Genomic DNA, 23,525 nt, shown 5'->3' with positions numbered 1-23,525 from the left:
CTGGTGTGTGCTGGAGTTCTGGGGAGCAGCAGAATTACTTTAGGCATACGTTGCCTGTGTATTTTTATGCAGTTTTCATTATAAACTAAGCTACTCTAACAGCTTGCTGCTGCCAAAGGGACAATTCCTATCCTTCCTTCTGCCTCCTTATGCTTTGTGGCTTCCCCCTGAAAGCAACCACAGTGATCTGGCTTATAGGGGTAATCTGTTTTGAATAAAATCATTCTGGGCAGAAAAAGGTTGTTTTCTGCTGACTTTGCTCCTTCTGCTCAGCTTGAGCTCATCTCTTCTTTAAAAGTCCTCTGCTTACAGCTCTACTGCATCAGGTGAATCCTGACTGTGGCACAAGGAAGGAATTTGCAGTTTTATTGACCACTTCAGAGGTCACTAATCAGCTACTGTGTTTTATGTAGCACAGTGGAAAATGAAAACACTGCTCCATCTTTTTCTTTGCCTGCCAACAAACATTTAAAATTTTCTCTGTTAAATAACCCAACTCCCAAACTGTGGTATGTGTTTATAGCACTGGAATGAGTACAAGGGAATAGGAAATGCTTGAGAGGGCCGGAGGAGAAAGTGTCTGACAAGTTCTGCTCTGAGTACTGACTCTGGAAAAGGAGGAGTGTGAATTAGGCATTTCAGGGAGGTTTATCAATTTCTCAGGCTAAAAATACAGTGTTATGCTACAGTTCCATGACGTGAGCGCTCTGTCAGGAAGCAGGCACCTCTGCCCAGATTTGTCTTCCAGAGACTTGTTCTGGCCTTGGTGCCACCACATTCCTTCCTGCTGGCAGCCCATTTCTGACTGCACATGGAGCTGGCTCCAACAGAGAAACTGAGCCAGCAGAAAAAACACAATAATCTTGTTTCCTGCAGGTAGGTGTTATGCATGGTCCTGTGTCTCCAAAGGAGTGCTTGGAATAGTGTGGGAATGCACAGGAGTGAGTTACCTGGATGGATGGAGACAGAGAGGGGACACTCTGACAAGAGAATCTGTCAGGGGGACACTTTTCTGGCACTACCCCAGTGCTCATTTAACTATCATTGTTTTGTGCTCGGCACTTTCATGTACTGAGCTGTCATCCCCTGAAGAAGTTGCATCATGAGTGAATAAGGCAGAAGTGTGGGAGCAAGGAAGTATCTTCTCTGATTTTTATTGGGGAAATTGAGGCTTAGAAAATTAAACAACTTGCCTAAGTGTAGAAAGGCTGACTTGCCAAGAGCCGAATTCCAGTCTCCTGAATCACAGCCTTGTGCCTTATCCACAAGACCTACCTTTCTCTATTAGCATTTCCTTTCTCTCCACCCTGTTTTGAGGGAGGCACAGTAGCATTGTTCTAATGTCAAACAAACTCAAGTGTGGCACAGGAACGCTTCCAGCAGAGTGACTTGAACAACCTTTGAGTTTATCATTAATCTGGAAGCCATGAGTTTTTGAGTGTGGCTTCTGCATTGGAGCCTTCCTCAGGACCAATAACCACAAAAGGTCTAACAGTGTTTAAGTAAGATGCCTTTGAGATTAAAAAACATATTTCTAACAGCAAAACGTTTCTTAAGGCACAGAGGAGTGGAAATTTCTAATCTGGCAGTAGGTGAGGCTTCAGATAGAGTGGACAAGAAAACAGGACTTAACTTTGTTCCTTAAGGAGAGAAGAGAATGATTTTTATGAACACTATTCTTGCTCCTGGTGGTGTACCTTATTAGGAGAGCCATATGCTGAAAGTACCTCAGTGTCTGCTTAACCAGGCCATTGACAAGGGCCTTATCTTTGATCTAAGTCAGATAGCTGGGAACAGGAAAAAAAGATTTAATGGTTTGCCTGAGCTGCTCTCCTGTCACAGCTTCATTGGGCAATGCCTGTGCTGAGCACCACTGAAGAGCCATCCTCCTAGGCTTGACAAATACCATGTCAAACACTCAGCCCTCTGCTGTAGGAGGTTTTAGTGCTGGCTTTTTATCCCTCCACTCTAGCCTTGCCTGCCCCTTGGAGCTCCCTGCCTAAACAGGGAGTTTTACTCGTGTAGCAATGTAGGTGTTAACTGTGCTAGAGCAGCAGCCAGTGAAAAGCAGGAGGGTGGGACTTGTCTTTGGACTTGAAAAGTGGAGAGAAATGGGATCTTAAAACTCTTGCTTTAACTGGAAGACAGGAAGTGAAGCACTGGATCAGACTGGCCTAAGAATTCTGGTATCTCGCCCCTGGCTATAGCCAAAGTCAGCTGACAAAAATAATAGTGAAGCACCTGGCTTTTGTTATGCAATGCTGCAGGAGGGGAATTCCGTCCTGCTTTCTGCAGAGATCTGCATATACCCAAAGCTGTGACATGTTCTTACACTTCGTGGCAGCTGCTGACGAGGTTTCTGTGATTGCCAAAGCTGTACTGCAATCCTCTAGTTCACCTCACTCTCCCGGGATAATCCCTGGGCCAGGGATTCCAGTAGCAGCAGAGCAGAGCTGCATACAGGGCTGTCAGGAATAGAGGAATGTCCTCATGCTTGCTCAACTTTGAGTAAGGCCTCTTCATTTGCTTAGGTTTTTGCCTTTTCCGTGGGAAATCTTCTTAATTTCCATAGAATGTTTTATAAAAACAGCTGTGCTGGTTTTAGACTAAAAGCTCCTTTTGTCCCACTGTTGTGCTTTTCCCTGGCCATTGGCTTATGGCTACTGCTAGAGAAAAACCATCAGGAAAACATCTCCTTTTCATGCTGTCCTTCCTCCAATCACTTTGTTCAGGATCCTCCTGAGCCAGATCTAGTCTGTGTATTCTGATGATGGGAGCTCATACATTTTACACTATTAAACTCTTCACATAGTTGGTTGTTTAATCACAAGTCGTTTTCATTTGAAGGAAGAGAGATAAAGCTTTTGGGATGCTATAAGTGCAAGCCATTTGTATTTTTTCTTTAAAATAACATCAAGAAGCAGTTTGTACCAAAGACCCTGCTGTGTCTGTGAGATACCACCCCAATTTCAAACGTGCAATTTTAAGAATTATCTTTGAGTAGCCTGTTCCTGCAGGCCCTAAGAGGGAGAGTTCAAAAGAGCTGGGGAAAAGTAGGGAATGTTTACTATGTTTTAGTCATAACACAGTATTTGTATTGCCTGGAATACTGCCCTTAATTTCACATCAGTTTGGATTGTGTGCCCTACACTAACACTTTCCTTCTGAAGAAATCAGGGGATACTTCTCTTCTGAGCCACAGTCTGTGCTTACTCAGTAGTGTCATGGGCTGAAATACCTGGGAACCAGGGATATAAACTGTATTTAGGGGAGAAACTAAATTCTTTCTTAGCTGTCACAGTTTTTACTATCAGAGATTTGGAAAATCAGCCTGAAGATAAGTAAGGGAAAGGATTTAGTTAAAGTTCACATCCAAACTCAAACCTCACATCTACAGCTTCAGCTATCTGTCAGGAATTGCTCCCCTTTCCTTTTAAAAATCCTGTCCAGCTCACTCCTGTGATCTGCAGGGATGCCCTCAAATTGAGAGCATTTCTCTGGCTGTTCAGCCCTGTGAATAAAGATTTGTACAAAACTTCCCCCACCAGGTGAGCAATTTAAAAACTGCATTATCTTCTAATACGAGGTGTTGATGAGCTGATTGCTTGGATGGGGCACTTGGCACAGAGAATTCGGGTTGTGCACTTTTCCTATTTGCTGCCTTTGTTGTAGAGCAGAACAATTTTATTTGTGGTCTCTTTGTCAGTTTGTGCTTTGTGGTCACATTTGCTTGTGTAGGTAAAGTCTAAATTTGATTTAAAATATTAGACCTGCTTTATTGTACATTATCAATCATAGGGGATCCAAGAAATCCCTGAAAATGTAAAAGTCCAGTCTGAATTTGTTATACTTTTAGGGCATTGCTGGTTTATATCTTTTGTGTTGTTTTGTTTTGCTTTTTTGTGGGAAAGAAAATAAGAAATTACATTCTTCTGGCAAGAAACTAACCCACAGCAATAGAATTATTTTATTATAACATCTGAATAATGTAGTTTTTCTTCTCTTCAATCATCTAAGGCTAATGTCACAGACATTTTGATTATCCTGTGTTCTCCCTAGGATTCTTCTGCTCTAATTTCAGTTATAAGTTTGACGGGGTGCAACAATCCTATCATGTGACAAACCATGAATCTTTAATAAGGAAAATTTTGCTTGTGGGGTGGAGAAAGATAATTTTTGTTTATAGGAAATATGAGGATAGCTGAGCAAAACTAAGGTTGTAAAGAGAAGTCTTGTTGAGATGGACTACAGAGCAGGAAGAATAATAAGCATTTGGCAGCTTCTTCTGCTTAGTTACATGGATTGGTCTATGAATTTGCAGATTATAGAACAGCATTTTCAGCTGTGCTTCATTTGTAACCTTAGCTTTAGAAATAGGATAGTGGGGGGAAAAAAGCAAAAACCTATTCGTTCTATTCTATACCTCACTTGAGTGTTCTTTCAGGCTCTTCTTGTCGTTTTGTAAATCTTTCTTTTTCAGGGGTATTAATTGATTTAACCACATTTTCACACAGGACAGTTTATTCCACTCCCAGATTAAAGATTTAAGAAAAGAAATTTAAATTTTATTGGTAACTAAGCAGCCTTACACCACAGCTAGGTGTGGCCTTCCTGTTCTTTTGTGTTCCTCTTTTTTCAGGTGTTTTTTGACTTGCCTCCAGATTTGTTTGTTTGTTGCTGACCTCTCCACCTGGTCCAGACATGGGGCTGTTCCCAGTGTGCAGCTCCTTGGCTTCCCCTCGCTGTGTCAAGATGCAGGATCTGGGATGCTCCAAAGCTTTGGTGGATTTAGAGTTGATCATTGTGAGTGAATGGGCTCGTTGGTGATTATTTCTTACCTTAGCTGCAATCTTGGTCTGTCCCTAGTTATGTACAGCTTAGTTATTGAATCACAGGGGGCTGGAAGGGGCATTCAAAGCCTGTCTCGTTCTGACCCCCTGCTTTGGGCAGGGAGATTTTCCCCTAGACCAGGCTGCTCCAAGCTCCATCCAGCCTGGCCCAGAACACTTCCAAGGATGGGGCATCCCCAGTTTGTCTGGCTAGGCTTGTTCCACTGCCTCACCACCCTCACAGTAAAGAATTCCTTATCAGTATCGAACGTAACCCTGCCCTCTGCCAGTTTAAAGCCATTCCTCCTTGCCCTGTCGCTACAGGCCTTGGTAAAAGGTAAAAGTCTATCCTTGTCCGCCTTATAAACCCCATGGGGGGCTTGGAAGGTGTTGGAGGGTTTCAGTACAGTCTTGCCTGGAGCTTTTCTTTCTCTAGGCTGACCACCGGGCTCCATAGAACCGAGAAAAAGCTGGATAAGGAGAACGCTTGGTGTCTCGAGGCTGGTGGAGCAGAAGAGCGGGGGTGTCGGGGCGATGCCCTCGGAACGAAACAGCTCTCGCTGTACCTGCCCTGCTCTGGAATCAGAGCGCTGAACTTTTCCTTCGTACTTTTGGCTACCGGGCAGGGCCGCAGCACGGACTCGTGCCTGCTGCTGTCCCCTCGGAGCTCCATCCCGGAGCGGGGCCTGCCGGTGCCGCGGGGCCCGATGCTCCTGTCCCGGTGCTGTGGGGTGGGGCGGGGCGAGGGGCGGCCCCGCACCGCCCCTCAGCCCAGCGCGCACGTCCGCCCGCCCGCCCCACGGGAAATTCCCCCTGAAAAGGGCGGCGAGCCCGGCAGCCGCGGCCGTGCCAGTGTCCCTGCGAGGCGTGCGGGCCCGGGCCGGAGCCCCGCGGCGAGAGGCCGGAGCGGAGCTGTCAGCATGGCCGGTGAGCGGCGGCGGGGCCGGGCCGGGCCGGGCTGGGCGGGGGGCTCCGAGCGCTGCCCGCCCGCCCTCGCTGGATCTCTTGGCGGGTGTTTACTCTGCGGGGCCGAACCGGCGTTCGGATGAGCTCTTACAAGGCTGTTCCGTTCCAAATGGGTCTTAAAATTGCGCGGTGGGAGCGTTTAGGTGCTAAATAATCGCGCGGGTCCCAGTCTGGGATGGAGACAAGAAGCTTAGAGGTTGGGTCGTGGTCATCGGGATCCCGTTCACATCGGAACTCGGCTGTGAGAATGCAAATGAATGAGAAATAGTGATGGCACAAATGAAAAGTAATGCAGATAAGGGATCCTGCTCTGAGTAATTACAACAAAACGCACAATTAAGTTTCTAGAGGCTAAATGAAACCGAGTTTGTCATCCGAGTTTCGGGAGGCGTCTGTTTGGTATCTTTCTTAGGGTTAAAAAAAGCCCCTAAATTTGAAACTTGGCTATACTAATTCGAAGAGTATCTCTAGGCAAAGCTGCTTTTCAAAACATGAGTGTGTGTTCTGTTCTCTCTTAGCAAGGTATGAACTTTCACTCCTGATAAATGTATAGGTGTGCCAGCTATCAACGCGGGGAGAAAACAGCTGGGCTTGTGCTTTAAGTGTTATGATGTATTTTAAACTCGCAACAATGAAGCAGGAGAGAGCAGTTTCGGGTTGTTTTTTTTTCTTCGTGTCTTTATGTATTTTCGGTGTAATTAGGAACCAGATAAGGAATTTTTTTCAGCGGGGGAAGTTTATAACTTCCTGGTACTAGCTAGCTTTTGTCGGTTGTTTTTTTTTTTTCTCTTTTAGTTGCCGTTTTGTAATGTAACACGATAGTAAAGAGGAAGTTCACGAGCGTTGTTCGGTCTCTGTTAGAATTTGTGCAGTTTATGGAGCCCTAGGTAGATGACTGCTTTTCCAAATCAAATCGTGTTGCGGTTCCAGTTGCTTTTGCTTAAATTGGGTGGGGTGTGCTGTGACAAGGCTTTGCCATCCTCCCGCTTTGCCTGAAGTGTTGCAGATTCTTGCTTTTTAGAAATGACAGACTTTGTGCCACCAGGGATTTGTTCAGAGCGGTGACAGAGTTAAATAGCGACACTTCTCCCATCTGTGTCTCCCTGCAGGCCGGAGGGTTTCGGGTGATACTTTCACATCTCCACAAAGACCCACAGCTGCGCTGCTTTCACATGCAGGTGTTGGTGGAGAGTCTGTTCACCCCTGGCCCTGCAAGAAAATGACAAATTGGGCAGTTCCCCCAGAGTCCGCTTGCTTGGAGCCAAGGAATGAGACAGAGCCCTTGATCGGGTTGTCACTCTTCCTCCCTTGTGGCACAGGCTGTGTTAAACTTCAAACTCTCACAGGTTTCTTGTCATGGAGAGGTCTGATGGAAGTCTGCTCCGAGTTTTAGGGATTGTCCTTTTGTTGCTCTTTGTGTTGCTCAAAATGTGAGAATAAAACACCCTTCAGTTCTTGAGTGATCATAACTGGCTGAAGTCTCACAGCTGTCACTGCTTCTCCCTCTTTTCCTTGCTGAGCTCTCAGAGCTGTCACTGCTTTTGCCTCTTTTCCTTGCATATATAACTGGGACACTTGATCTTCTATATTCTCTTTAAAAATGTTCAGTTTATTAAAACAGAATAATTTTAGAGAGAATGTAGGAGATCAAATGTCCCAGTTATATATGATAGTTTGGGTTATCTACCTGATGGGAGGTGATCAGTTTAGAAACTGCATTTGACTGACTGTTGGAAAGGTCTATAAAGAGTCCTGAACAACAGTTCCCAAAGATTCTGACCCCAAACACAGTTTCAAGTGGAAGTGCGTTGTGCTTGTGAAGGTTTAAAATTATTCAGTGTTGTATTCAATGCAGGAGGGGGAAAAAGCAATTCAATAACGAAAAGAATGACAGGCAGGTTGTAATGTGCAGCACAATGTTTCTATTGCTAGCATGTGTATAGGCAATTAGAATTAATTACAAAGACAAATTAAACTCTTAAGAACTTAGATGAAGGATTAGCTAGATTTTTTTTCTTCCATTTCAAATGCTTTATGGAGTAGTTGTGGGCAGGCAGGTAATAAGTAGGAATAGCTGTGTGTTTCTCCTCTAGAATTAGTGAGAGTTTGGGTTTTGGTGTATCTCACATGTGTTTGACATACAAAGCTAGACCTGAGGAGGGCAGGTCTGTAGTGACTGTGTGGGATCTAACAGACCTCTGTGTGTGAGAGAGAGCAGATTGTGACAGAGTTAAGCTGTGCCACTTCCAAGCACATTGCTGATTTACAGAAATAGGGAACACCAGACACTTGGCTGCAGAGTGCTGGTAATACCTCTCACAAACACTTCTGTGTGTTTCCTCTCTGCACAAAACATGATGACACTGATAATCACAGCACAGATGATAACGTGATTCTTGAATAGAGAGAGAGGCAGCCAAGACAAAATGAAGTTTAATGTTTAATCTCTGGAGGCTGCTGTGTCACCGAGCTTTACTTTCCCACAAACACACCTGCTGCTGAGCGGTGGCTTTACCTTCAATGACATTTGTCTCAACCACAGCCCTGTAAAGATCACTGAGCCCAGAGCCTTAAAATAAAGGGCTCTTGAGAGGTGAGAAAATAGCCCTCTCAAGCGAGCATTGCTAGAACTGAAGGGAAGTTGTTGGTTAAAGCAGCAAGAGTTAAAGACCTCAAGTGATTGCACTCTTGTGGTGAGCAGCGAGGCTCTGGCTGGTTCTGACAAATGCTCAATGTCTGTAGGTGTCCTGCATGTCTGCTGGGCAGCCATGTAAGCATGAGAATCTCCCAGATTAGGAGGCACTTTGCTGTAATGTGGTTGTTTTAACTTGAACACAGATTTTTAATTTATAAATGGATACGCGTCTGTATTTGTGCTGATCAATGCAATAGCATTGGAGTAAGCTGAAGTGTGGAGGTTAAAATAGCCATGCACAGATGCGTGAGCGTGGTTTTGTGAGAAGCCCAGACTTCTGCTCTCTCTCTGAAACCAGCTTTACGTCATTTCTAGGCTTTTTTGTTATCAATGCCTGCCCTCCCCTTCCCTTTTGCTTGTTTTCCAGAAAGAGAAAATATGCAAAGCTCATCTAAAGGAGAGTTAGGTTAAGAGCTGGAAGTATCTAGAAAAGGGACCATCCCCCTGAGGAACCTAGACTAGACTAGTGGCTAATGTGTATTTAATGTGGCAGCTCATGGCTGGTGATCAGAAGGTTACTTAAAATCTACCTGGTGGGAGGCAATCAGTTCAGAAGCTGCATTTGACTGACTGTTGGAAAGGTCTATAAAGAGTCCTGAACCAGAGTTCCCAAAGGTTCTGACCCCAAACACAGTCCCAAGTGGAAGTGCATTGTGCTTGTGAAGGTTTTGCAGAGGCTCCAGTTGTTGAAGCCCATCCAAGAGCTGCTCTCACACGGTGGAGGATGCAGTTCCACCCCTGCTTGTAGGTGTGTGACAGATAAATGTGCATCCAGGTCACACTGTGGTGATGTCTCACATGTCGTTCTTTCCATCCATCCCTTCTCTGCTGCTCTTGATTGCTTTATCTCTTAGGTTATAATATTTTCCTACTTTGGGTATGAGCTGCTGCAGCACTGGAAATCTTTTGTGATCAACAAATCCCAGGCATAAAGTTCAAGCTTGGTGTTGGCAGAGGTGCCTAAGCCAATATAGGTGCACAAAAGAGAAGCCTTTATTATGGAGTTAGAGTTGGAATCCACCTCTTTGCCAAAACCCATGTGCTGTGGATTCACAGGCAGCACAGACCTTGGGCAAAAGGAAGTTGGGGTTCTTTTACGCTTTCAGCACTTTCAATATATTTAATAACTGTTTTGCTTATTATGTTGAAGTCCAAGCACTTTTTTTCAGTGCTGTGCCACAGGATATTGTCTGTCCTGTTTGTTTGTGATGCTCAGCCTTGCTTGAGGAGGATGCTATTATGTGAAGATGACAGAGAGCTCAGTAGGCATTTCCATAAGCTACGTTCTTCTGATTGTGTAGCACTGTGATGATTCAGCTTCAACAATATTTACTCAGCCTCTTTTGTTTGTTTTTCGCATGCCATCCCACTGTTGTCACTGTTTGATTGACTGTCCTGTTTGATGTTCTCAGTGAGATATATGAAACAGCTTGTTGCTGTCTGGCAATAAAACATCACTTGAAGAGTACTTAGGCCCTTGCTAAGTTAATGTCTTTCTAACCCCCCCCCCCCCCCCATTTAAGAGTTCTGCTGTCTCTTATTCTCAGCTGTCACTGTCTTTCCTGAAAACCTCCCTTCTGACAGCTGCCCAGCACTTTTCTGAGGTTTCATTGTCTGGGGAGATACTGCAACTAGAAACCAGCCCCATGGGAGGTGGGCAGCTCAAAATGTAGAATTCAATACGAGCAATCAGGTATTTTTTGAGCTCACAGTGATAGTGAGCTTCCATCCATTAGGAGTATGGGGTTTTTTGCATAATTTGAATAGTTTCTGCTGCACTCTGATAGGAACTAAATCAATGAATTCTGAGCAAACATCTTCCCTTCCAGAGGATGCTTAAGAGAACACAGCAGTTGACAGTACCAGTGCTTGGAGAGGACAGCCATTCTTAGAACTGTAATATTCCTAAAAATGTTGGATGATGATTTGAGAAATCCCAAATAATGATTTGGGTTTTGTAGTATAAAACCTTTCATCAGACACATCTTCTACAATGGTTAAAAGAAGCTAAATTCTAGAAGAGATGGAGGGAGGGGTGTCTTTTTTTGCTAATTACTTCCATGGTGTTGATACCATGGATGTTTCGTCCAAATCTGTTCTCTTCTCTTGTACCCCAGCTTCAACATGTGCATGTACATAAAAATAAAGAGTGGATTTCCTGAAATCCACCAAGTGGATTTCGGACCAAGTGGAAGGGTGGTAATGTAAATCAAAAGTCTAGAAGTTCTAATTCTTGCATCTTCTGCTGCTTTTTAAGCTCTACTGTGTCCTAACATTGAAAATATTTTATTTTGAAGGTGGCCCTGAGCCCTACATTGAAATATTTGAGCAACCCAGGCAAAGGGGCATGCGTTTCAGATACAAATGTGAGGGAAGATCAGCAGGCAGCATTCCAGGAGAGCGCAGTACTGAGAACAACAAGTCCTTCCCTTCCATCCAGGTAAATTCTGCTTTTATCCAGGAGTTAGCAGTGCCCGTGTGCTTGTAGCTATGTGTTGGACTCTGCACTGTAAATACAATGCTTTTCATCTCTCCTTCTGGGATTCTTTCCTTGGCATGCAAATGGAGCTGCAGCAGAGTGGGAAAAGCTTTACTTGCTCCTGGTCACGAAAAGATTTGGTTTCCAGGAGGAGGAGAAGGTGCAGAGGTGGTTTACAAAGTGCTGCTAGAGGGGCCGCAGTGAAGACTCCAGGGCTGGGAGCCATTCATTAGCAGCTTTCTCTGTGTGCACGTCTGCTCTGCTTTCTTAGCTGGGTGACGTGGGTTTGGTTTTAAGGTTTGGACTGCAGCATGGATTTTGGGAGAGAGTTGAAGGAATTTGCCTACAAAATGTGGAAAGGCTTTGAAAGGTTGCTGGGCACAACATAAAAGAAGGCACTCTGTAGGAGCGAACAATCACCCGTGATGGGGAGAATGGGCTCTGCAAAAGACACCAGCATGAAGTGTGCAAAGGCAGAACTTCAAAATGAGCTCAGAACAGGGAACTGAGTCCTCAGAGCATCTGCAGGGATGATGGGTGGGGTGGTTGCACCACGGATGGGTTGGGAAATCCAGAATGGAAAGGGATTCAGAGGAGCCCTGAGAGCTGTGCCAAAGCAGGGACAAAGACAGAGACAGGAGCTGGAATGGAACCACTTGGGCAGTAGCTTTCATAGGCTGGACAAAGGAGACCCTAGGCAGGTAGGGTAAGAGAAGATCCTTTCTGATCCCTTTTCTGATGTTTAAGTTGCCAGTGTTTCCTTGATCTCTTTCAGTTTGGAGGAAGTCTGTCAGAGCTGAGATTAGAGGAGAAAGTTCAAATTTAAATGGGAAGTGAAGAGCACTTGCCATCTTCCTGCCCAGGAAACAGAGGCTGTGTATCTGTATTTGCAGAGTGTGCCAGCATATAAAAACCAATGGGGAGCCCAAAATGGATTCTCTGGAATCATAGCAGGACATTAACAGATAAAGATGATGTGAAATGTGAGAAGTAGGAGATGTTTTATGCTGAGGCAAAAAAGCTCATGAATAGGGAGGGTTTGAGAAGGAGAGTTTTGGCAGTCATGTGTTGAGCAGCAGAGTGAGTCTCTATTGCACAGAAGCAGCTGTGGAAGCTGCTCCAGCCCTGGAGCCAGAATCAGTGAGGGAAGAAGCAAAGAAGGGTTCCCTTTGACTATCCCAGTGCCAGGTTTGGTTAGGGAATGCAGGAAATGGAGATGGTGCCAGACTCATTTTTCAGCACTCTGCCAATTGAACAAGGAACTGTGTGGGCTGTTGGCAAGAGCAGAGGCTTGCACAGACTCTCAGCCCCAGTCTGTGTCAGGGCACAAGCTGAATGGGCTGAATCAAGCCTTGATTCTTCTTTTCTTGGGCTGTGCTGCACATGAAGGCCAGGCAGAACCCAGAGGGGAGGTGGGACATGGGTTTGTGACCATGCAAGCCTGGCCAAGTTTGGTCTTTTGAAAGGTGACTATTGATGACAGAGCTGATTGTGCTGATAGCAGGTGATTTCTAGGTGAATTCCTGCCTCCCTGGAGCCCGTGGGAGGCTTTAGTGCTGATTGGGTTCCAGGGGAGTCCCCTCTCGAGATGGAAATGTGAAGAGAGAGGCCAGGAAGAGATTAAATTTCATGGTGTGGTTATGAAGATGAACATCAGGGGGGAACTGGAGAGCCAAAAGCAGCTAGATCAGGCTTCACATTCATGGGGCTGGGTGTAAAGTGAGGGAGCCATGATGTAATGGCTGCAGAAAGTGAAGGAGCAGTGGAAGTATCATTTTAAGGGTAAAAAGTTACAGTGACTTGTGTGAAGACTGAATGGAGTCAAATTGGAGACTGATGCAAACAGATGATGACAGGTAAAAGAGCACAGTTCAAGTTAAAGATTTGAAGTGTTGACTGAAAAGGATGAAAGGATACATGGTGGATCCTTGGAGTCTCAGGGGGATGAGAGGGACTGTTACTTACAGGGCAGGGGAAGTGGAGGAGGAAAGCTCACCTCTGCACAAACATTGCCTGACTAAGTCCTGTATTTGCTTTCAAGCTTTTATGTGTCAAACAATTGAGGCCAAACTATTTTTCCTCCTTTTTTGTTTTTCCTTTTACACTCCCCCACACTCGGTGACTTCACTGGTAGCCATCAGCTTGAGGTTGCTTTCATGCACCTGAGAAAGGAGCATTGAACTGGCTGATGACTGCTGTGAGAGCTCTGGTAGGAGCCTGAGACTTTGCTGCCCAGCCTGACTGTAAGATTGACTACTCATCTGAGAGTTAGTTGGGAAAAACCCAGCAACTTCAGAGGGGATTGTGTCATGTTATCCTGTATCTGCTAAGATCCTCTTTCACTACTTAGTGTTCCAAGCACAGGTAGTATCCTCATCACAGAGGTTTTATGAGTTTTTTTCCTAAAATCTTTGGAGGTAGACTTGTTCTTCAGGCAACATTTCTGTATGGTCCCCTGTTTAGCTTTGGTGTTCCTTCCACAGAGCATTTCAGGATAGAATTGATTTTCTGTAACAGCTGGGGGACGATACCTAAAACCTTGAAAATATCCCACCTTTTTTTTGCAGATTCTGAACTATTTTGGAAAATTCAAAATAAGAACCACGTTGGTAACGAAGAATGAGCCCTACAAGCCACACCCCCACGATCTGGTTGGCAAAGACTGCAGAGATGGCTACTACGAGGCTGAGTTCGGGCCAGATCGGCGAGTCCTGTCGTGAGTAATGCTGTTGCTTGGGAGTTTGATTAATTGTGCGAGGGATTTGCTAATCTTGTGTTTTAAAACTCATATTAATGATTAAAAGAGCAATTACAATGCTGTCTTTGCTGTAGTTTACTAATCCATCCTGGGGAACTTCCCCTGGAAGTATTTCCTTCTCTTTTTGATATTACCCGTGTACTTTTTCTTTCCTGTCACCCTTTTCTTTCCTTCAACCATTCCCCCAATGTCTGTCTTCTTTTCCTTTCTCCCACTTACTTTTTTTAGCCTTGTTCATTAATACATCTTACTCTTGAGCATGACTCTTTCCTACATGTAAAAATGATGAGTAATAGAAAGGGTAACAGCATTAGAATTTGTGCTTTGTGGCGATGAGGGAAGTTCACACCTTCCATGGAAATTGTATTTGGACTTTCTGGAGAAAGTTTGTAGTGGCTGAGTATCATATAATCTAGAAGACGGTGATTGTGACACATCTGGGAATGTTAGTAGCTGTCACTTGTTGCTTGTTGTTTGGATTGGGGTTTTCTGACTGAAGATACAGAATCTGCTCAGGCCCAGCTCTGAAGAGTAAGTGTGCCAGGGAAGGATCTGCTTGTGGATGCAGAGAGGAAAACTCAGGATGTGTACAAGACATTCCTCAGTGCTGCTAACTGTGTTTGAGATATTCTTGTATTTGGTGGTGTTTCCTCCAAGTTTACCAAGTCTCGTGTAACAAAATAAAAGCAGAATAAGCTGCAGCAAACGTGGAGTGATTATTGCTGGAGAAGGGAATTTGGAACTGGCAAGCTGTTTGTGGTTCACAGTTTGCAATGCAGGAAATATGGAAGTAGGCTATTGCTTTGGGGTAAGCATAACTGAGCTGGGAAGAAAATCAGGTGAATATTTCAGTGCATAAGTAGCTCTTACACACAGCTCTCAGGCCAATGGGATTCTGTTGGTGTTGCTGAAATTACTCCGTGTTTACGTGGGTTTAGTCAGTAGGACACTATTAAAGGAGGGAGCTGAAGACACATCTGTTTTGAAGGTGGTGATTTATTTCATTGATGGTGAAATAAACAGTGGAGATGCTTCTTCAGCATCCAGCCCAGGCTGAAGGGACCAGGGATGGGATCAACATCCAGCCCAGGCTCAGGGGATCAGGGGTGGGATCAGCATCCAGCCCATGCTCAGGGGATCAGGGGTGGGATCAGCATCCAGCCCACGCTCAAGGGATCAGGGGTGGGATCAGCATCCAGCCCAGGCTGAAGGGATCAGGGGTGGGATCAGCATCCAGCCCACGCTCAAGGGATCAGGGGTGGGATCAGCATCCAGCCCATGCTCAGGGGATCAGGGGTGGGATCAGCATCCAGCCCACGCTCAAGGGATCAGGGGTGGGATCAGCATCCAGCCCAGGCTGAAGGGATCAGGGGTGGGATCAGCATCCAGCCCACGCTCAAGGGATCAGGGATGTGCTGCAGCATGTTCTGGGGCACAGAGCACCCTGACTTGCAAGCATCCTAAACTCCAGCAGGACCTTGCACCTTCCTCTGGCCATCCATTGACCAGCTTCCCCTTGGTCTTCTCAGACCAAGCTTCCTCAGCCAAGGTCAAAGGAAGTCTGCTGTTCTGGCCCATCCCACTTCCTCCCCTCACTCTGTGCCTGCTGACCCAAAGCAGAAAGCCTGATTGCTTAACTCCTTTTCTGGCCCTGTGTTCCCATCACTGAGTGCAGGCAGACCCTGAGGATTGCTTCTCCTCTTGGCATTTGGTTGCACAAGCTTCAGTGTGGGGGCACAGGCGAGCCTGTTGGAGAGGCCATTGCAGGATGTCACGCCAAGAAGCACTGGGATGCTCTGCAGATATTTATTTGCAGATTGTGGTTTCATCTCCATTATATGTTTGCATCAAATCCTGCCCTTTGGCATAGTGCCATTCCTCTGTTTCGCTTCTAGCACTGGTGCTTGTTTGCTCCATCCATGAATTCTTCTCAATATTTTTAGGATATGAGCCTCTCAGTTACCTACAGAATAGTAAGTGGGCTGCTTTCATGTTATTGATAATGTGAAACTGTGAGCTTTGTGTTTGACATTGGAGGTCCTGGTGGGAGGAGGCTCGACACGTTCCCTTTGAAATGTTTCCAGCATCGGTACACTCATTTTTTTTAACAAATCATTGGTTGCTTTAAGATGAAAGAACAGTATGATCCATAATTGGATCTGGATGTTTAAAGTCATTTTCCTTTTTGTGGCTGGTGACTCAACCTTCACATTCTTCTCTTCGTGTCTGTGTTGGAGAAAAGCCTCATCCCGTACTAGTGAGCAGGAAATGTCCTCTGTCAATAGTGTTTCTGGCTCTCTACTCTTGCTGAGCATCCCAAATTGAGCAAAAAATCCTTTTTTTTTTCCCTCAATAGAAGTGAAATTATTAATCACAGATTTTGGGCTGCTCTGAGTAATTACTCTGCTTTCTGCTGTTCAAAGTTCCCCATGTTTGAAAGTTCCCAAGCATTTTGTTCTGCCTGTGGTATAATGATCTTTGTACTGCTGCCCAAAGTTGATCAGAGCCCTCCCTGGCTGAGGCATCAAGGCAAGGCTATGAAAGTCAGAGCTTGTGGGGCTGCCTGTGTACTCAGATTTTTTTACTTCCTAGTTTCTTCTCTCTGCAAGGATGATGTCATAGTTTTCTTAGCTGTTTTTAATTTTCTTCTCTCTTCCTACTTCTCCCTCTCTCTTCTCGTTATCTTACTTGCTTCCTGTCAGTGCCCATCAATGTGAAACCCCAGAGCCCTGCTGGGGCTCTCAGCAGTTCCTCCTCTGCCCCAGCTCTGCCTAGGCATGGCTAAACACACACTTTCACTGTGACAGCACAGCCTTTGAAAACTGACAATTGATGATTGATAATCTGGCAATTGATAATAAATTGATACTCTGACAATTTCAGGCTGCTGGAAAGCCTCCTGTGCACGAGAGGCTTCCTTTGGGGGTATAAAGAGGAGCTCCCCCTGTTTGTGGACTTGGAGGTGTGCTTCAAACAATCTGTGGAACACAGTGTGTGTTCTGAGGGAGGGAAATGATGTGTGCTGTGATCCAGCCCCAAAGAAAGTACTTCCTGCAGGAGCAGGTGGCGGTGGGATTGCTCACCAAGGTGCAGTCCCAGTGTGAGTGTCAGTAGCCACGACAGGAAGGCAGAGTGCTGTAGTGAATGATGAGGTGCTGCTGTGTTTTATTTTCCCCTGGGTCGTGCCGTGTTCAGTTTGCACAGGAAGCCTGTGCCTTCCTCTGCCAGCAGAGGTTCTGGAAGTGGAGCCTGGTGGCAGAGGGTTTGGGAGCCTCTGAACACAGACTGGGGACTTTAGGGAGATTAAACTTTACATCCTCCTAGGATGGGCTGGTTCAGAGGTGTACCAGCACTCTTGGCAGGAACAAGGACTATCTTTAGATGCTCTTTTGCTGAAGCAAAGAAGGTTTGTGGAGTTTCAAAGAAAGGGAAATGGCTGGAACTTCTGGAGAAAGATGCCTGGCACAACCCATCTTCAGAGCTTATTATAACATCATGAAACACAGATTATTTCTCTTTTTTTCTTTTTTTTTTTTTTTAACTTCCTGCTTTTCATCCACTCATCTTTCATGATGTCATGGTTTTTCCATGTGGGAAAGAGTCAGCCTGCCTGGGACTCCCCCCACCTCCTGCATCAGGGCGACCTGAACTTTATGCAAATCAGGAGGAGCTGAGCTCTTCAGAACTTTTCCATAACTATGTGAGATTTAAAAACTTGTTTTGACCTGTTTAAAAAAACCCCTTTATAATAGTGTTTAAGATTTACATTCCCTGATAAAAGCAGGAGAGCAAATCCTTTAACTAATGCAAATTACCAGGTTTATTGATTACAAAAATGATTGTCATTATAAATCACCCAAACTCAGTATCTTACTTTTTAATCACTGTAGGTTTACTGCAGAGTAATACATTTTAATATAGAAATATATATTTTTAAAAATGTAAATGATTTAGAATTTTATTTTAGGATTTTTTTTTTCCTTCTGTGTCTGCTCTTACTTTAGGAAAAACAGCATCTTTGCTCTTCAGGTCTTGTACACCCTTCTCAAAAGAAGCTTTTTAAGAATTTCTTACACTTATCACACTAATCAACATGAATATTTTATTTAATAGTCTACACTGTTATTAGTTGCTGAAATCTGGCCACATATGCTTCAGTTTTCAGAACCTGGGCATTCAGTGTGTGAAGAAGAAAGACCTGAAGGAATCCATTTCTTTACGAATCTCAAAGAAAATTAACCCTTTCAATGGTGAGTGGAAATCAGCTGGTTCTCTTGGCAAGGTGATGGGGTTTTGTTTGTCCTGTCCTGCCTTTGCTTTTGGGTTGGAGCTTTATTTTCTTCTCCAAAAATCTTTCTGAGAAGCAGTCTTCCCCTTCTGGGTCCCTCCCATTCTTTCTTCCCAGTCATCACATGATGCATCTATTTGGATAATTGCCCTTTTTCTTTTTCTATTGAGTTTTTGTAATTCCCAGCAGCAGTCTGAGTTGCTGCTTGGACTGAAGGAATGGGATAGCAGCAGAAACCTTTCCTGGAAACTTCTCCAAGTATCTTGGGAGTTGGATTTCCCCAGTTTTGGCAGTGATGAGAGTAAAAGACTGAAATAGCATAACTCTTCAACAACTTAAGCCAGTACAAATCTCACTTGTCACTTTCTCATCTCTTCTCTTGCTGTGTCTCTTGCGGCCAGGCCAGGGGGCTGATGGCCCCCTGGGAGCTGCCCCTCACTTGATTTCACAGCGTGGCAGCTCAGAAACCCAGAGCAGGACTGCAGTGTCAGGGCTGGGCAGGGCTTGGAGCAGCCCAGTGTGGTGGGAGGTGTCCCTGCCCATGGCAGGGGGTGGAACAAGATGATCTTTCAAGTCCCTTCCACCCCAAACCATCCTGTGATGCTGTGGTTGGGCTCATCAGGGTCAGAGGCAGGGCCTGCTGCTGCAGAACCACACCTGTGAAGGGTTTTGTTTGATGTGACTGATCTGTGGGCTGCTCTCAGGAGGAGTCATCCTGCTCTCCCTTCCATCCCTGCTCACACACTCCCACCACTTTCCTCACACCACCACACACAGGGGCCGTGTGGCCCCACAACGAGTTGCTCCAGTGGAAAACCAACTTGAAAGCAAAAAATGAAAAAAGGAGAGTGGTTTTCCTTCGGATAAACTTGTTAAACCAGCTCCCCTCACAGCAATTTTACTGCTAATTCTCTGCACAGAGGAGGTGGGGAGCACACTGCAACATTTTTTGGCCAGTTGCAGTGGGACCAGCACATGCAGAATGTAGGCACAACTGAGGGGAATGAAATTAAAAGCATAAATACCTCCAAATTATTTGCTAAGCAATGTCAATGTAATCATGCATTTCCCTAAGTGTATTTCCCTAAGCAGGGCCTTGGAGATTCTCCAGACAGAGATACCTGTGGGTATTCTCTAATACTCACAGAACTCTTGCTCTATTCAGGTAAGATCCTTAATGGAGAATTGAGAGCTGGATTCCTGGCGGGCTTTAAAAATACACGTCCCTAAATTGGGACAGAAAGAAGGATGCTGAATTTATCACAGAATAAGAAATGTCTTAGATATTTTTCTTCACTTTAGAGCAGCTGTTTGGAATCAGGCTGATGGCCCTGATGACCCATCTGAACAAATACCCTAGTTAGGATTATCTATGCACACAGTATTTTGGCAAGAATTTAGTTCATCAGCACAATTTAAACGCTTTAAGGGTTTGAATTATGTTGCCTTGACTCAGCCAGCTCTACCTTGATTTCAAGCAATGAAAGGGGAACTTTTCTTTAGAAGGAAGTAGATTTTTACAGTTGTTGACACTTGACTCCACATCCACTAATAAATTTTGGGCGATCACGGAAAGTTGAGCTCAGTAGAATCCGGGCAGATCCTGGGCTGCTTCCCAGCCGTCCAGCAGTGGAGGGGGCCACTTTGCTGCCCTGGCAGCAGGGGAGAGCCTGCCTGGGTGACACACAGGGGAGAGCCTGCTCTGGGCAGGGGCTGTGCTGAGAAGGGGCCGCTGGCAATCCCCAGCTGTGTCACTGCCCTTCGGCGCATGTTAACGTGTCAGCACAAAGCAGAGCCACTTGAGAGCGGCCTCCAGGGCAGTCCCACGCTGAGCAGAGCCCAGAAAGGCCTGGGACCAAGGTCTAATAAAACAGAATTAGTGACAGGAATCTTTTTATGTGTTTATTTAGTTGATCAGAACAGGGTTTTGCAAGCAGCAATCGCTGCAAATGTTCGCTGCTTGACAAGGTTGAGAGTTTTATGTATGGATTTAGTTTGTTTTTTAAGGTCAGAGGAGTGTTGGTACATTTTCCAGGATTGTGCAGGCTGTGCTGAATCCATCCTGCATTGTGCTTTACCTCTGTGTCTTCAGAGTGGCATCTGGCTGCCCTGTTCAGAGACATTCTGGAGCAGGTCGCAAGTTGGTGTTACTCATTTCTTGTATGACATCATCAAAGGAACTTCATGGAAAACGAGCCTTCAGGGTGCTTGTGGGCTGGTAGGCTTTTCTTTTTTCTTTCCCACTTTCTTCTGGAACAAGCATTCCCTGTCCTGAGCCTCCTTTTGGGGAAGAGAGGTTGTGTAATGACCCTAAACAACTGATGCCTACCTTGGAATCCCTGGGTGATGGGAATTTGTTTGCAGATCGCTGCCGTGTATTGGAGTCATTCTGCCAGGGCACCTGTGTAAGGCTGTCTCCCTGTGAGCTCCCAGTGCTGGCTGGCAGCATTTGTGCCTTGTGAAATTCAGCACAGGCTGTAGGAGCTGTGTGCATTCACTAGGATGGATGACTTGCAATCAGGTTGCTCCTCTTGTGTTAGCCTTGTTTGAGAGAGAGGGAATTGCCGTTTCCACACCGTGGTTGTGATCTGTGGAGTTCCCAAAGCACGTGCCATGTATTTGAGTCCTCTAACAATCTCAAGAATTCTAGAAATCCCTTTTGTCTCTCATCTCTGAGCACTCCAGGGAAATGGGGCACGGTGTCAGCCTACCATGCAACTGGGACTCCTTGGCATGGTGATGGTGATGATGATGATACAAATAGCACAGCATCGAAGGAGCAGAGTTACTCCTCCAGTGGAGCTGGTCCATGTCTGCTTTCTATGGTGTTTGTTTTCTTTTAGGAGCTGTTGAGTTGTGCCATATCCTTGTCTTCCCATGCACTGTCTGATGTACAGCCAACTCAAATTAAAAGAAGAGCCAGTTTTCAGTTAAGAGCTTTTGTGAGTGGGTGTGACTTGACATAGAGACAACAATTGAGTTAATAACAACTGGAGTTAATTGTCAATGAGGAAAAGCCCTAAATGTTTTCTTTAAATTATGGAAAAACTGTACTCAGTCAACTCAGTCAGAGGACTGACCTTTTTCTGGCCAAATGCACGGCAGCACAAAAACTCCGGACTTGTCTTGGAGTGAGAATCCCCAAATTCCAGGCGGTTTTATCAGCAGGAATAACCTGACTCTCCCTGGAGCTTGGCTCAGTCTTCCTGCTCCTTTGCAGCTGCTCGTGCTGAGGAGCATGCAGTTCATTTTCAGGCTCTCCCCTGCAGCCCACACCTCAGCACGTCTGCTGTGCCTCCGCAGCGTTTCCTTTGCGTTTCCCTTTCCGCCCGCCGGCGGCTGACCCTGCGCTCGTCACTGTGCCGTGACGCCCTCGCCCTGCCCACGCCGCCCCCTCCGCGCTTCCTCCGCCTCTGCTTCCATGAGAAACCCCCTCTCCTCTGCTGCTGCTCTCCTGTGTCGTCCCCAGCATCCCCCTCTCCACCTGTGCCAGCTCCACAGGGAGTGTTGTGGAGTTTCATGGATTCCGTGGGCGGCTCTTGGCAATGGGTTGAAGGTGTCTGCTGTAACGATCTCCTCGGACATCACAAGGAGCTTTGAGCTTCTTTTCTTGTATTAAAACAAATGAGCAGCCCCCCAGTTACATCCTGAGGTGTAAAATCTTAGTAGTGACAGTCATCAGCTTTTGAAGGGGCACAGAGCAAACCCACTCAGGGGAAGCTGCATGTCCTGATGGTGCCATGGCCCTGGCTTAGCTTTGGGAACCCTTTGTTCCTCTGCTGTCATGCAAATGCTCCTTTCTGCTCATTCCAAAATGCATGTGTTAATAATGAAGGACAGCCCCCTTTCAAATTGTTTAAAAAGGAAAATTACCAGGTAGCAAGACAAACATGCTGACTTCTTTATGATAGAAACAGAAACTGCCAAAGAAAGGTATCAGGAATGTACAGAGGCTAATGGATACACTTGTTTAAATCTGTTCCAACTTCACCTTTTTCACACTGAACTTAAAACAGGAAAGGAAACCAGAGAAACACTGTCTACACAAAACAAGTGCTGAGTTTTAAAAGTTGTAATTTGTATTCCCAGTTCTTCCCTTGGCCAGGCCATTTGCCTCCCCTGCATTTCTTTCTTTTGTAAACCAGGGAAATGAATCCACAGAAGTTTGGTCATTTACTGGCTGTAGAATGGAATCTGAATTTTAGTTGTTCGCACTCACCAACTCACTGACATTTTGCTTTTTGAAAAATGTGTGTTGCTGATGCACATTCTGTTTCAAGGTACAGGTGAAAGTTTCTCCTTTGTTTCCTGCAGAATTGATTGATTTTTGTGGATCTCAGTGGAATACAACAGGTGTAGGTGCATTGGGAGAAGAAACACAGTGCTGCCACAGTCCTTCCCTCTCCTTGTTCCCAGCTTCACCAGGACTCTTCATCAGGGACTGTAGTGATAGGACAAGGAGTAATGGATTCCCAGAAAAAGAGGAATTTAGGTTGGATATACAAAGGAAATCCTTTAATGGTGCTGAAGCCCTGGCACAGGGTGCCCACAGAGAAGCTGCACAGAGAACCTGGAAGTGTCCAGGTTGGATGGGGCTTGGAGCAACCTGGGACAGTGGACAGTGTCCCTGCCCATGGCAGGGGGTGGATCTGGATGAGCTTTAAGGTCCTTTCCAACCCAGACCATTCTATTATCCAACCCCTTGGGAAGTGTTAGTAAAAGGCTACCCCAGCACCAGCAGGGACACAGGCTGGGGGATGAGCTGGGTCTGAAATGGACCTCCTGGGCACCAAGAGGGACCTGTGGCCTGCAGCCCATTTCCCTGCCTGGCTGAGCCTGCTGTAAATCAGCAGCAGCCCTGGAAGAAGCTCTGCTTCCACCGATTCCCTCGCGCCAGGGCTGCCTGTCGTGGGAACCAGCTGGCTGCAAACAAGCCTTTTCCTCTTCCCTTCTGGCAAGATAGTTCTGAGCCAGACCAGTTCCTTGATCTGATTCACCACATGAGAGCTGAGCCAGCCTGAGCAGTGCTGGAAACGTTGGGCAGAGCCACCTTTGGCAGCAAAACCTGGGGCATGGGCCGAGTTAGACTGCCCAGTCGGTATCAGGGCCAAGGGGGGTATCTTTGTACTCCAGGAGCAAAACCCTGCAGGCAAACCACTTCTGTCTCATCCCTTAAATGAAACTGAGCTCCCAGCATATCCCTAAATTAAAAACCCTCATCTGCGTAAGAGAGAAACAACTCATGATGATTATTAATGATGTGTGCTCCCCACACATGTGGGGAATGATGTGTGATGATTATTAATGAGGTGTGATCTCTGGGTGTTTTAACTGGAGGAAGGTCATTCTCTTTGACATCTCATGTGGCTCATGTGGCCCTGCAGCCCCTCAGTGACAGGGGAAGGTCACAGGATGTCCCTTGGCAGCAGGGTGAGCTGTGCTCTCCACAGAGCCCCCTCTCTGACTGTGTCACACCACATTGCCCTGGAAGTTTCCATGCAGGTTAAGCT

The 23,525-nt window shown here is 45.8% G+C and overlaps 1 protein-coding gene across 1 annotated transcript in view; it reads left to right on the top strand.

The window, feature by feature from the left end:
* The first annotated feature begins 5,684 nt into the window (after nt 1–5,684).
* Nucleotides 5,685–23,525, top strand: part of REL (REL proto-oncogene, NF-kB subunit) — a 30,523-nt gene continuing 12,682 nt past the window's right edge. Inside the window, exons 1-4 of the mRNA XM_054290238.1 lie at nt 5,685–5,756; nt 10,788–10,930; nt 13,537–13,685; nt 17,886–17,977. Of these exons, the coding sequence (XP_054146213.1) occupies nt 5,750–5,756; nt 10,788–10,930; nt 13,537–13,685; nt 17,886–17,977 (391 nt within the window). The 5' untranslated portion in view covers nt 5,685–5,749. The remainder of the gene's footprint in view (nt 5,757–10,787; nt 10,931–13,536; nt 13,686–17,885; nt 17,978–23,525) is intronic.

Source organism: Melozone crissalis, unplaced genomic scaffold, assembly GCF_028551555.1.
Source record: "Melozone crissalis strain CALT ecotype California unplaced genomic scaffold, PUWL_Pcris_2 ptg000081l_1, whole genome shotgun sequence".
Classification (NCBI taxonomy): Eukaryota; Metazoa; Chordata; class Aves; order Passeriformes; family Passerellidae; genus Melozone; species Melozone crissalis.
This window is presented reverse-complemented; position numbering and strand designations above follow the sequence as displayed.